This window comes from Acomys minous (assembly GCF_964271855.1).
Source record: "Acomys minous genome assembly, chromosome: 10".
Classification (NCBI taxonomy): Eukaryota; Metazoa; Chordata; class Mammalia; order Rodentia; family Muridae; genus Acomys; species Acomys minous.
The window spans coordinates 67,081,177-67,093,145 of NC_140491.1; the positions used below are offsets into that span (position 1 = coordinate 67,081,177).

At 54.5% G+C, this 11,969-nt stretch overlaps 1 protein-coding gene across 1 annotated transcript in view; it reads left to right on the forward strand.

Annotated features, from left to right (window-relative positions):
* MED27 (mediator complex subunit 27) overlaps positions 1-7,465 on the forward strand; it is a 181,781-nt gene extending 174,316 nt beyond the window's left edge. The window contains exons 7-8 of the mRNA XM_084798606.1: positions 5,513-5,590; positions 7,087-7,465. Coding sequence (XP_084654732.1) covers positions 5,513-5,590; positions 7,087-7,221 — 213 coding nt within the window. The 3' untranslated portion in view covers positions 7,222-7,465. The remainder of the gene's footprint in view (positions 1-5,512; positions 5,591-7,086) is intronic.
* Positions 7,466-11,969: the final 4,504 nt, after the last annotated feature.

Sequence of the window (11,969 nt, forward strand, 5' to 3'; positions counted from 1 at the left end):
TGGCATGAGCACATTGCTGGCACTCACTCAGCTTGCTGCCAGCTCGGGGTACTTCCAGGCCTTGGTGAGTCCTAGAGCTGGGGAAAGGAGTTAGCAGATGCACCTTGTGAAGGTGGCATCACATCAAGGTGGGCACAGGAGTGAGGCAGACTCATAGCACCTCTCTTGGCATCTCGCATCTCTGTCTTTTGTTTTTTAAATCAGTGCTAGCTGGCATAGTGGTGCACACCGTTAGCCCCGGCACTCGAGGCCGAGGGGAGCAGATCCTTGTAAGTCTGAAGACAGCATAGTGTACACAGTAAGTTCGAGGCCAGCTGGGGCCACATAATAAGACCTTCTTTTTAAAAGGGGCTTTACAGTCACCCCCTGGGAAGGGTCTGAGGTAAAGGTTCTCTTCAGGGCAGGGAGTAAGTGCCCTGGTGGGTGACGGGGACTACACTTGAGGACCTGTAGGATCGGGCCATCAGCCTTCCCCCAAGTCACATTGCTGTCCACCTTTCCAGCATGCATGTGGAAGTTGATGCATGCTTCAACTTACAGTCTTAGTCCCACTGACTTCTCATAAACAGCTTGTGGTTACTTGGCTACTTAGCCTTTCCTGTTAAGGAACCTTGTGGGGCAATACTTTCATAACAGCCCCAGCTCCTTGGCTTGGCAGTGACAGGCCTTGGACATTTGGCTCTGTGGATAAATGAAACTGTCCGGCAGCCCTGGCTGTAGAAAGAACATTGGATGGAAGGTTGCTGGAAGCTGACACCGGCTCACCTTGGGCTGCTGTCCTGCCCCCTGATGGCCTGGCCCCCTAACATCCTGAGCTCTTGAGCAGCACCCCTCAACATGCCTTCTAAAGGCTGGGGCTGTTCTGGCAAGTGATGCCTCCAATCTGAGAGGTCCCTGAGCCCCAGAGGACAATCCCAAGGTCACAGACATTCAAGGGCCTCTTGTTCTAGAAGAGGAAAGCAAGCACCCCAAGCTAGGGCTGTGTGGAAAAGAGGCAAGTCAGGAGGAATGCGCACAGCCACGCTCTGGCCGGCCGAGGGCACCTGCTGCGAGCCAGGTGGCTGCTGCTAACCCTGGCTGCTCATTGCCCTCATCATCTGCTCGCCTTCCAGACCCTTCCCTTTCAGGGGAACATACTGGATGTGCATGGCCGCAGAGCTTCCCCCCTCCCCTCTTTTCCAAATCTTTCCTGTGTCACCACTGTGGCAATTGTTTGTTTTTCTTTGATTGTCTGGTCACCATGACAGCTGGTCTGGGGGGAGGGGTGTGTCCCAGTAGAACAGTTGGCCTCTGCACCAGCCCCAAGGCCCCCAACCTTCTATTCTTTGTATTTCTCTGGGGTACTATGTGCCTGCGGCCCTGCTCACCCCGCTCCTCTGTGTGACATGGGCAGGGGTGAGTTCAGTTGTCCCTCTGACCAGGGCAGTGGGGGAGGGGCTCCTCCAGCTTCGCAGCTAAACTGGCTGAGGCTCCAGCAAGGAATGAAGGGTTTGGGTGCCTGTCCCAGCGCCCCCTAGGAGAGGAGAGGGCCTGGGATTGGGCACCCCTCAGAAGCCCTGCAGTGGGAGCCTGCTGGGTGTAGGTCAGAGCCTGACTCTCAGTTCAAGGTGATGTGGCCTGGACAAGCCCTCCCCTGCTGCACAGTAGCCACTTAACCTGAGCAAGTCCCTCAAGTTCCCAGTAACTTGGTTCCTTGACTTGCAAATGGCACTTGGAACGATCCCTCTACTGTCACTGCTGTGAGGGTTGAGTGAGGTCAGATGCTGTCCCTTTCCTGACCCTTGGGGTCCATGCCCAAGATCATCCTCCCAGGAAGGGCAGGACCCACATACAGAGCAGGGAGCCCGCAGCACTGGGGGATCCTCACACGCACTGCCCCTGCCACCACAGCACCGCTTTCTCTGTGGCTAAAACAGTGCCAGCCTGGGAGGGACGCTCGGGGCCCTTGGTACCACAGTATGGCAGAGGAACTTGGGGAGACTGCTTTGACTGGCAGCCCCTCTCCAGAGTGTTGACTGGCAGCTGCTTCAGGGTCTCGTGAGAAGTGCCTCTTCCCTCCCTCTGCTCGGTCCTCCTCCATCTGGGTGCTCAAAGACTTCCACAGCCTTGAGCTGAGGCAGAGGGAACTTCCATCAACCCAGCCTGCTGCCTTGGCTCTCCAGATGGGGACCCAGCGGAGCCAACCAGGCCTCTAGTTCCCTGCAGTGAGGTATCTGGATCTTGAGTCTGGCGTGAGTCACTCTCCACCCCCCCAGTACCCCTCCCTCCCTCCCTCCCTCCATCCCTGGTCCCTGCCTAGTCCCTGTCTGTTAGGTTGTGTCACTTCACTTCACTTCCTCCTTTCCCTAGGTCCCAACCACTTTGATCTTTTTACAAGCTTTGTTTCAGCCTGCAGGCACGGTCTTGCTGAGCCTCACTCTCTCAGGAGCATTAGTGCTCTTCCCTGGCCTCCTGCTCTGAGGGGCCGCTTTTATCTCCAGGGGAAACACCATTAGCTTCCAGTACAATGGGCCCAGACCTGGCTCCTCACAAAATTAGTTAATAGCCATCTTTTGTTGCACTGGCATATTTTTTCCACATCTTCAGTGCTGAACAAAACACAGCTTGTTGTTGAGAGTGTAAAACAACAGCAACAAGTCATTGAAAGTGGAATACTGTCGAGACCAGGAAGAAAGCGTGGGTGGAGCGTGCCAGTGTCTCACTGCCACTTTTGCCCCTTGCTGGAGTTCAGCCATGGAATTCAGAAAACTGAGAGTGGAGCTGGGCAAGAGGTGGGGAGAATCAGAAGTCGCCTGGGTTTGTGTCTGCTCTTAAAGTGTTGCTGAAATTGGCGGTGGGCTAATGAAAGCCTGAGTGATCACATAAGTGCCAGAGCCAACCCTGCCACCACTTGATGGTTAAAGAGAGTCCTTTAAACTGGACCCTCTGAAAAGAAGGCTAGATCTGGCCAGCTGGCAGGCCAGAGATGGACAGACTAATTGGGTGCCCTGCCTGTGAGTCAGAGAGTGCCTAGCTCCCCTATATCTGGAGATGGTCATTTCCTGTTAACTCGGCCCTTCCTCTTGGCCAGCCTGTACACCTCAGCGACGTATACAGGCCTCTCGCACATCTCACTTGCAAGATCAGCTTTCAGGCCTGGACCAAGTCCTTCATGCCCAGAAACAGGTGCTCAAGTAAAGCTCAGGAAGCCAGACCAGGCATGGGGAGGAAGGGCTGGGTTTGAGGCATAGGCCATTTGTAGAGATCGTTCTGTCAGATTTGAATGGAGGTCCCAAATTCCAACTGCTACAGGAGCCAAGTAGGAAATGTGAAACCATGGGTCACTCAGGCCAGCTATAGGAGCATCCAGAGACACCTTTCTCTGCTCCCATTGATGGCCAACACCTGTATGTGTGGGGTGGGGAGGTCAGGCTCACATGCTTGTGGAGATAAGGGGTAAGGTACATATCCTCTTACATGGTTACCTGTAAAGATGCCCCTGCTTCTGGGGCTTCCAGAATTTCATATGGTGCCATTTGTATTAACTGAGAAGAAAGAAACACAAAAACTGTATCAAACAAGCAACCCTGTCTTGGACACGTCACCTTTGGGTCACCAGTCTGAGGCAGGCCTCAGATCAGGCCAGCTCCAGCAGCTGAACAGACAGGTCTGATCTCTCCCAAGGACCCCCTAGAGTCAGTGCTGTGGACAGCGCCCATCTCCAGAAAGTTGTCACGCGAGAAACTGGAGGACAACAGCGCTCCGGTGGGCATTTTAAGTAAAAAGACAGCCCGTTTGTCTCCACAGCAGTCACCACGTCATGTCACAGTTATTACTACTGCTTGGGAAAAAAAGCCCTGCTCATTTTAGAAAGCTGTCTGTCAGGATGCTTAAAATAAAAGCAGGCCTGGCACTGGGGGAGAGGGGGTAACGTTTATCTTGAAAGTCACCCGGGGAAAGAATTCCTTGGGCATGTGCAATACAGGCACCATGGATGTCTCTGGGAGAACAGTGCCCTGTCCCTGGAGTGGGCATTTCCACATTCCTCTCTTTAGTTAAGATCTGTGTTGGCACCTGCTGTGTGCCTTGTGGTTCTAGGCCTGGGGATAGGAAGGCTGCAGGGAGAGAGCAAGGGCAGGGAGACATGAAGCAGGACGGGGAGGAGCAACCTGGCTGGCAAGCCTGTCCTCTCTCCTGCCATGTGAAGCCACAGCCTCCTTTACCTCCTCCATCTGGGCCTAAACTCTGGAAGCCGGGGCATGGGCCAGCTTTTGTGGCTACAGAGCAGCCTCATGCTGTGCTACAAACTTGAGGCTGGTCTCACTGCCCCCCCCCATCTAAACCTGGCCTCCCAGCTGCCCCCCAGATGGTTTGCTTCGCTGCTGCTTGGGGCCTGCAGCCCAATAGTGTGTCACAGCGTCCCGCTGAGGCTGCGGACGGACAAGTCTGTGCGCGTTGGGCCTGTGTTGATTCTTGTTCTCAAAGTTAATGATTTGATCTGGCATGTTCTCTTTTGTTTCTTAACTATATCTGTATTGACAAGAATGTCCACTGCCAGCGAGATGGCTCAGCAGGTAAAGGCGCCTGCTGCCAAGCCTGACCGCCTGAGTGTGGCCTCCAGGGCCCCATGGCGGGACAAGAGACCTGGCTCCTAGAGGCTGTTCTCTGACCCCCACTCTTTGGCACATGCTCTTACACCACACACACACACACACATACACACAAACAAACACACACACCACATACATACACACACACACACCACATACATACATACATACACACAAGAGCACACACACACACACCACACACACACACACACCACATACATAAATAAGAAAATTTATTTACATTTTGAAAAGAGTTTCTAAAAAAGACAGTCAAGCCATTAATTTTATCATAACCCTCGCATTAGTCAACTGCTGATGTGCAGCGAGCTCTTTGACCCTTTGTTTGACTATGAGATATTGAGGCCCAAGGTGAGTAACTAGAGCGAGGCCTGGAGACAATGCTTGCCTCTGGTGCCTCTGGTGCCTCCTGTGCACCTCAGGCTCTGGCCCCTGGCCTTGCTACTGCCCTTCTGCGAAGTCGGGAGACCTGGGGCGTCCACAGGAGAGCTGCGAAGGCCAGGAAGCCGGATAGGGAGGAGGTCGGGGCGTGGGGGCAGACCTGCAGGAGAGCCCGCAGGGCAGAGCCTGGGTGGGGTGCATGGAAACGGATGAGACCATTGCACCTTTATTGTCAGTCACTATCAGACCAACAGTCACACCCTGCCGCCCTCCCCACCGACCTGAGCTCATCCTCTCCCATGCTTCTTCCCATCCAGATTTTTAGTTGCCAGAATGTTCCACGCTCTACTTGTCTCCAGGCCTGTGTCCTCTTGCCTATAATGCCTCCCCCTGTCCAGACTCCACTAATTTTCCTATTTGAGCTTTATTTTAGATGTGGGGAGGCGGGGGCAAAGGGGACCCAAGCAGTGCTGTTGCTTGTGAAGCCAGCACTTCTGGCTAATGGTAATTGTCCTCCCTCTCAGGTGACAGACCACGCCACCACTGCCCTACTCCACTACCAGCTCCCCCAGATGCCAGACGTTGTGGTCAGGTCCTTCATGGTAAGTGGCTTCAGGGCTCCAGCCTTCCAGCTAGGGGGAGATCTGAGGAGCCAGGCTCAGGTTGGCCCTGGGACTTCCATCAGGGTTGAACAAGCAGTGACCACACAAGTGGTGTTCCAGAAGCTTCCAGCACTGATGAGTGGTGATTTTGTCCTGCTCCTATTCACCAAGCCCTGTGGCTGGATGTGAGCAGGGAGCAGTGACTGGGATAGCTCTGCGCTTCCCTAGCCGTGTCTTCCTGCAGTTCTCAGAGCCAGAGCTCAGGAGAGAGCAGGCCCAGGGCAGCACGGCGAGCTGGGTCTTCAGCCACCAAGAGAACAGATGTGTAGACATCAGGGCATCCATCAGGGCTGGTCACAAAACCAGCCACAGCCTCCATGACCCTGCAGCTAGCTCACCTCGGAGGGCGGTGTTCCTGGAAGTCACTGCCCAGGGACTCCTTCCATCTCCACACTGCCATAGCTGCCACGTTTCCTCCCTGCTGCTCTGAGCAGCAGTGACAGCGAGGGGTATTTTTTGGGAGCTCACTGTCACGTGAGCTCCATAGCTCAGCTTCTTAGGATCGGCAGGCTCTCCTCACAGGAGAACCAACTGCATGGTGTGGGGGTGACGCTGGGTGCTCAGCCGCAAAGTCCAGAGAGTCCTTCCTCATGAGGGGTGAGCAAGTTACAATCTTCAGTGGTGCACAGCTCTCCACCTGCCATGGCCTGATGCCAGGGTTCCCTTTGCTCTTGAAATGAATAGGCCATTACCCACCACCTTCCTGTTCTATCTCCAAACCCTCACACCAGCTGTGGACGGGCCAGGTCGGCCCCGCGGGAACTGCTTGTATCAATGGCCTCTTCAGAGAAGCGTCCTCTGGCTGACACCTCCAGTAACTTGCCTGGCTCTCGGGCTGCCTGCCTGTGTCTGTGGGCTCTGCTTCCTGGGCCTTTGTGCCCGTGAGTCTCCTTGAGATGGAGAATTGAGTTACCTGAGCCTCATCCTTATGCATGACATCTGGGAGCCCTCGGCTCTCAACCTCGAGGGTGGGTGACTGTCACTTATTATGTTACCTGGTGACACTGGGGCTGCTCCAGCTGTGTCAGGCCCCACCATGACGGAGAGGGACAGCCTCTGGAATGAGATTAGCTCAGAGCACACTGCCCTGGTACAGAATCTCACAGCACTGCCTCCTCAACTGTGCCTGCGCTTGCTGCTCAGAGCAGAGGACAGAGGATTGAGGCAGCGTCCAGGGAACTCAGCGATGGCGCCAGCTAGCCTTGGGGAACACTCCAGCTCTGGGAAGCAGGGATTTCCATCAGGAAGAACAGGGGACATCAGGACTGAGTCACAGGGAGACAGGTTTGGGGGTCAGACAACTTTCTATAGAGCCCCGGGGTCTTCCAGGGTCCAAGCCTGCTTAAGCTCTGTCCTTGGGCCACTAGGCTTCTCAGAAGGACAGTTGAGGAGGCTCCCTGGTCCCTCTCTCTCCTTCCTGTCTTATCTCTTTTCAGACCTGGTTGAGAAGCTACATAAAGCTGTTCCAGGCCCCGTGCCAGCGCTGCGGGAAGTTTCTGCAAGACGGCCTTCCCCCAACATGGAGGGACTTCCGAACCCTGGAAGCTTTCCATGACACCTGCCGCCAGTGACCCCAGCCCTGCCCGGGGCCAGCCTGCAGCACCAGCCTGATCCACTCTCCACACAGGTGTCTGTCGCCAGCCTCCCTGGGCCAGTCAGCCGTCGGCGGCATGTCAGCGTTGTCATGGAGGGTGGCCTGCCCCTCCTGGGTGCTGCCCCATGAGCTGTGGCTGGAATGAGCCCCTTATTCTTGCGTTGGTTATGTGATTGGTTTTTGTAAGTTATTTTTGTAAACAATAAACCTTTTGTACCCTGGACAAGGCTCTGTGTCCTGCTTCTTCCAGGATGTCTGCCTGTCTCAGTTTGTGTTGTCCTTGGGCTGGGCACGCTAGCAGCATATGTCCTGAAGCTCCAGTACCACATGGTGGTGCACGCCTAGACTCCTGGCTGGGAGAAGACAGGGATCAGGAGTTTAAGGTCGTCTTCAGCTGCACTGAGAGAGACCAGCCTGAGCCAGTCTCAAAAAGGGAGGGAAAAAAAGCGTTGGCTGTCTGTTTCTTCCAGGGGGATGTGCAAGCTGGGGAGGGAGCAGAGCTGGCAGTGCTGTGTCCTGTGTCAGTTCTGGCAGATGAAGGGCTCCTTCTGAGGGAAGCACTGTGGATGGTCCTCCCAAGTCAGCACCACAGGTATCTAGAGAGGCCCTTCCCCGTTGGTGCTCACCAGCGCAGGCTGGTTGGACCTCTCCAGCCATCCTAACAAAGCCACCCCCAGCCCTGCCTTGGTGAAAGGTGCTCCTCGTGAAGGTCTCGCCCTGCCCTGCCCTGCCCTGCACTACACTGCCCTGCCTAAAGGAAATCCACGCCTTTTCTTCCTTCCTTCCACTCCCTTTCCCCATTCTTCCCCCTCCTCCCCCTCCCTCTCCCCTTCCTCCCCCTCCCTTTCCCCCTTCTTCCTCCTCCCCTTCCTCCCCCTCCCTCTTTCCCTCCTCCCCCTCCCTCTTTCCCTTCTCCCCCTCCCTCTCTCCTCCTTCCTCCCTTCCCTCTCTCCTTTCCTCCCCCTCCCTCTCTCCCTCGTGCTATGCTTGTTGTCTTTGGGTTTTGTGTTTTGAAGCAGAGTCATCTTGCTAGGTAGCCCAGGCTGGCTTTAAACTTAAGCAGCTTTGCCCAAGTGCTGGCATTACAGGCATGCACCACCACACAGAACAGAAAACCTCAGACTTCCATTGCAGCAGGGTGGCCGGTTCCTGACTGGTCCTGGAGCACTCAGCCCTTTCCGCTGCCATCAGATTGGAAGGAACAAGTCGGGAGGCTTTCTCTTTTATCAGTGTTTTTGTTTGCTTATATATGTGAGTGGTTTGCGTAAGTGTATGTCTGTGCACCACATGTACCTTGGGACTGGAATTACAGTTGTGAGTTGCCATGTGGCTCCTGAGAACTGAACTGTGTTGTCTGGAAGAGATGGCAGCACTCTTGCCTCGGCGCCATCATTGAGTGAGGGTTATGACCACAGTGCCATGCCACACGGGGCACACCCAGCAGCAGTGCCAAGTGGGAGCTGGTAGACCTTCAGGCCACCCCTGCTACCTCCATGTTCCCAGGATGAGCAGTGCTCTGCTCTCCAGCCGCCCCAGTGACAGTGACATGGGCCTCTGGGGGCCTCTACTCTGGGAAACACTGCACATTTGGGAGGTGTGGGAGGCATGCTTGCCAATCAGGGTGTGCTAAAGGGGTCATAGGTCACCAAAGATCAAAGATGCCGTTTCTTCTGCCTTCAGTCTGACTGTTCCACCTATGCTAGATCGCTACCAGAGACACTGCCCCGCCCACCACAGGCCACGGCACAGCTTCATGGACTTACCCTACCCTCTTGGTCTCCTCAGACCCTTGTTTATTGCTTTAAAAGAACCTCGCCACCCTGGGTTAGCAAGTCTGCCTCAAGACTGCAGACGTCTCCAAAGACACTTAATGACAAGTGTCCCTGGTGCCGTGCCGAGGTGCCAGGCTATGATGGCAGCGAGCTGGCTATGACCAAGTTGGGGCATGTGCAGAGTGACGGGTGCCTCGTGACTGCCAGCTGGCAGACAGCACCTTCAGAGATGTGCAAATGTGGAAACATCCCCAAGGACTGACAAGATTTCAATGAGAGCGAAACACGTTGCGAGAAAGCTATTTGGGTTTCGAACCATTTGCCTCTGGCCCCCATCCCATCCGATCTGTACCTCTCCACCCTGCTTCCAACGGTGACCTCGCACGCAGAGCCTGTATCCGACCTTGAGCAGAACCAAGTGGTGTTCTTGTGTCCTCTGTGATCTTCAGGCACACGTTCCTTAAGACAAATGACAGGAATCCATCTCCGCAGGTTCGCCCATGGCCACTAAAGAGAGGTATTCCTTAAAGAATACCACAAGCTGAGGGTGACCAAGGAGCAGGGTCAGCTGGCCACACAAGGTCATGAACAGATGGCCCAGGACCTGGGCTGCAGCTTTCTGCTGGTGTTATGACAATGGGTAAGTGGCTTCCATGACGCGGCCATGACGCGGCCATGACAGGCTGGACAGCAGGACCCCAGGCCGCGCCTGCTATTCTGATTATCTTTTCTCCTTCTTCACACACTTTATTTATTGTGTGTGCGTGTGTACATATGTGTGTAGGGGGCACATGTGCCGCTCCACAAATGAGGCCAGAAGACAGCTTGTAGGAATCGGTTCGCTCCTGCTGCCTGAGTTCTAAGGAAACAAACTCCGATGGTCAGGCGCCGTTGCCCTCTGAACCATCTCAAACCTGATGTTCTGGTTTTTGACATTCCTTAATTACGGGAGAAGGAGTGGAGTCCGCAAAGTTGGGCCTGTGGGCCGCTCCCATCCCTGGACTCTCACCCTTCAGTCCTGAGAAGGCTGTGAGTGTGAGAGGTGATGCCTTTGATGCAGTTCACAGTGGGGGAAATCTTGGCATGCTTGGTGCATCGAGATCAGTGTGAAGGGGTGGGTGTCAGCTGTCGAAATAGAAGAAACACTAACCTGAAGTTGACATACAACCTTGAGTTGGGTAGAAGTCAGTTCCCAGCGTACGATGCTGCCCTGAGTGCTACATTCAGTGTCATGGGATTTGAGACTGTGGATGCGGCTCAGCTGGTGGGGTGCTTGCCCAACATAACACGAAGCACCAGCACCTCATAGACCCGGGTGGTGTGGTGGCACACGTATAATCTCAGCACTCAGGAGGTAAAGGCAGGGGGATCATAAGTTCGAGGCCAGCCTGGGCCACATGAGAACCTTCACATGTGGGTGACCTCTGGCCAGACTTGCAAGGCACTTATTTTCTGGGATTGCATTGTCACCTTCTAATTCCACATCTCTTCTGTACAGAGTGTTTTTGTATATGCTTTCAAGCTCCGTTATCCCAGGCAGGTGTGTGGAGTCCCCACTTTACAGAGGAGGAACCTAGCGGAGGGTCCCACACTGACATGTGAGGGACACGAAAGGCCCAGATAATGTCTGAGCCTCCTCCCCTCGGGGTCCAGCCCACCTGCCGGTAGTTACCGCCTCTAGGTAACCAGGCCTTCGCCCCATGCTGCCCAGTTGTTATGGCATCCATTAGCAACTGACAGAGTGGAGCAAGCGGGCCTGCAAAAGGTTGTCCAGATTTTTTTTTCTCCTGAACTAAATTGGGAATTGGCCTTTTGGTATCGAGTGATGTTTTTACACTTAACACCATGGACACCACAAAATGGTGATCTTTCAGTGTTAATGCGCGAAGCCGCCGTTACATTTGGAGTGTCAGAGAGTGGGCCTGATGCTAAATTGAGAGCCTTTTTAAGGTCACCCCGTTGGGTGGAGGAAGGACATCTTCAGCTGAAAGAATTCTCACAAGAGCTGGACCCCCTGCAAACCTGACAGGAGGTGTCACCCAGGTCTGGTAGAGACAGAAAAGGAAAAGTGGCCTTTCTCCACTGTGCCCTGGCCTCATGTCTCCACTGACTGCTCTGAAGATGATCGGAGCTCACCTGGGCCCAACCTGGGCAGGAAAGACTAGACCCAATCGTGTCCCACCTTGGCCAGCACTGCTACAGCAGCCAGCGGGGATCTTCCACTCACCCATGGCCTGATGAGCAGACACTAGCTGTCCTCTACTGGTGGCTAATTAGCCTCAGTACCTAGCACAGTGGGCTGTCCCAGGGTCTACAATCTTACCCTCTCCAGCCCGTAAACTAAAGGTAAGAATACGTCAAGTGAACCTTAAATTGTAGCCAAGCATGCTGGCCCACACCTTTAATCCCAGCACCAGGGGTGGAGGAAGGAATAGCACCAGAAGTTCAAGGCCAGCCTGGACTCCAGCTTGAGACTTGGTCTTAATAAAACCAGATCTTGCTGTGGGTATGGCTCAGTGGATAAAGTGCTTACCGTGCAAGCCTGAGGACATGAGTTCAATCCCCTGACACCACGTGAAAACCAGCACAGCCACACACATGCCTCTAAACCCGAACCAACATGGCAGAGACAGGCATATCCCTGGAGTTCACTGGCCAGCCTGCCCAAAGCAGTATACTCCAGATTCTGTGGAGATGTAATCTCAAGAAATGTAAGGAGGACTGGAGAGATAGCTGTGCCAGTAAAGACTCCTGGCACCACTGGGTGGTGGCACACGCCTTTAATCCCAGCACTCGGGAGGCAGAGGTAGGCAGATCGCTGTGAGTTCGAGGCCAGCCTGGTCTACAAAGCGAGTCCAGGACAGCCAAGGCTACACAGAGAGACCCTGCTCGGGGTGGGAGGGAGACTCCTACCACCAACTCTACTGATGAATTCAATCCCCAGAACCCACAG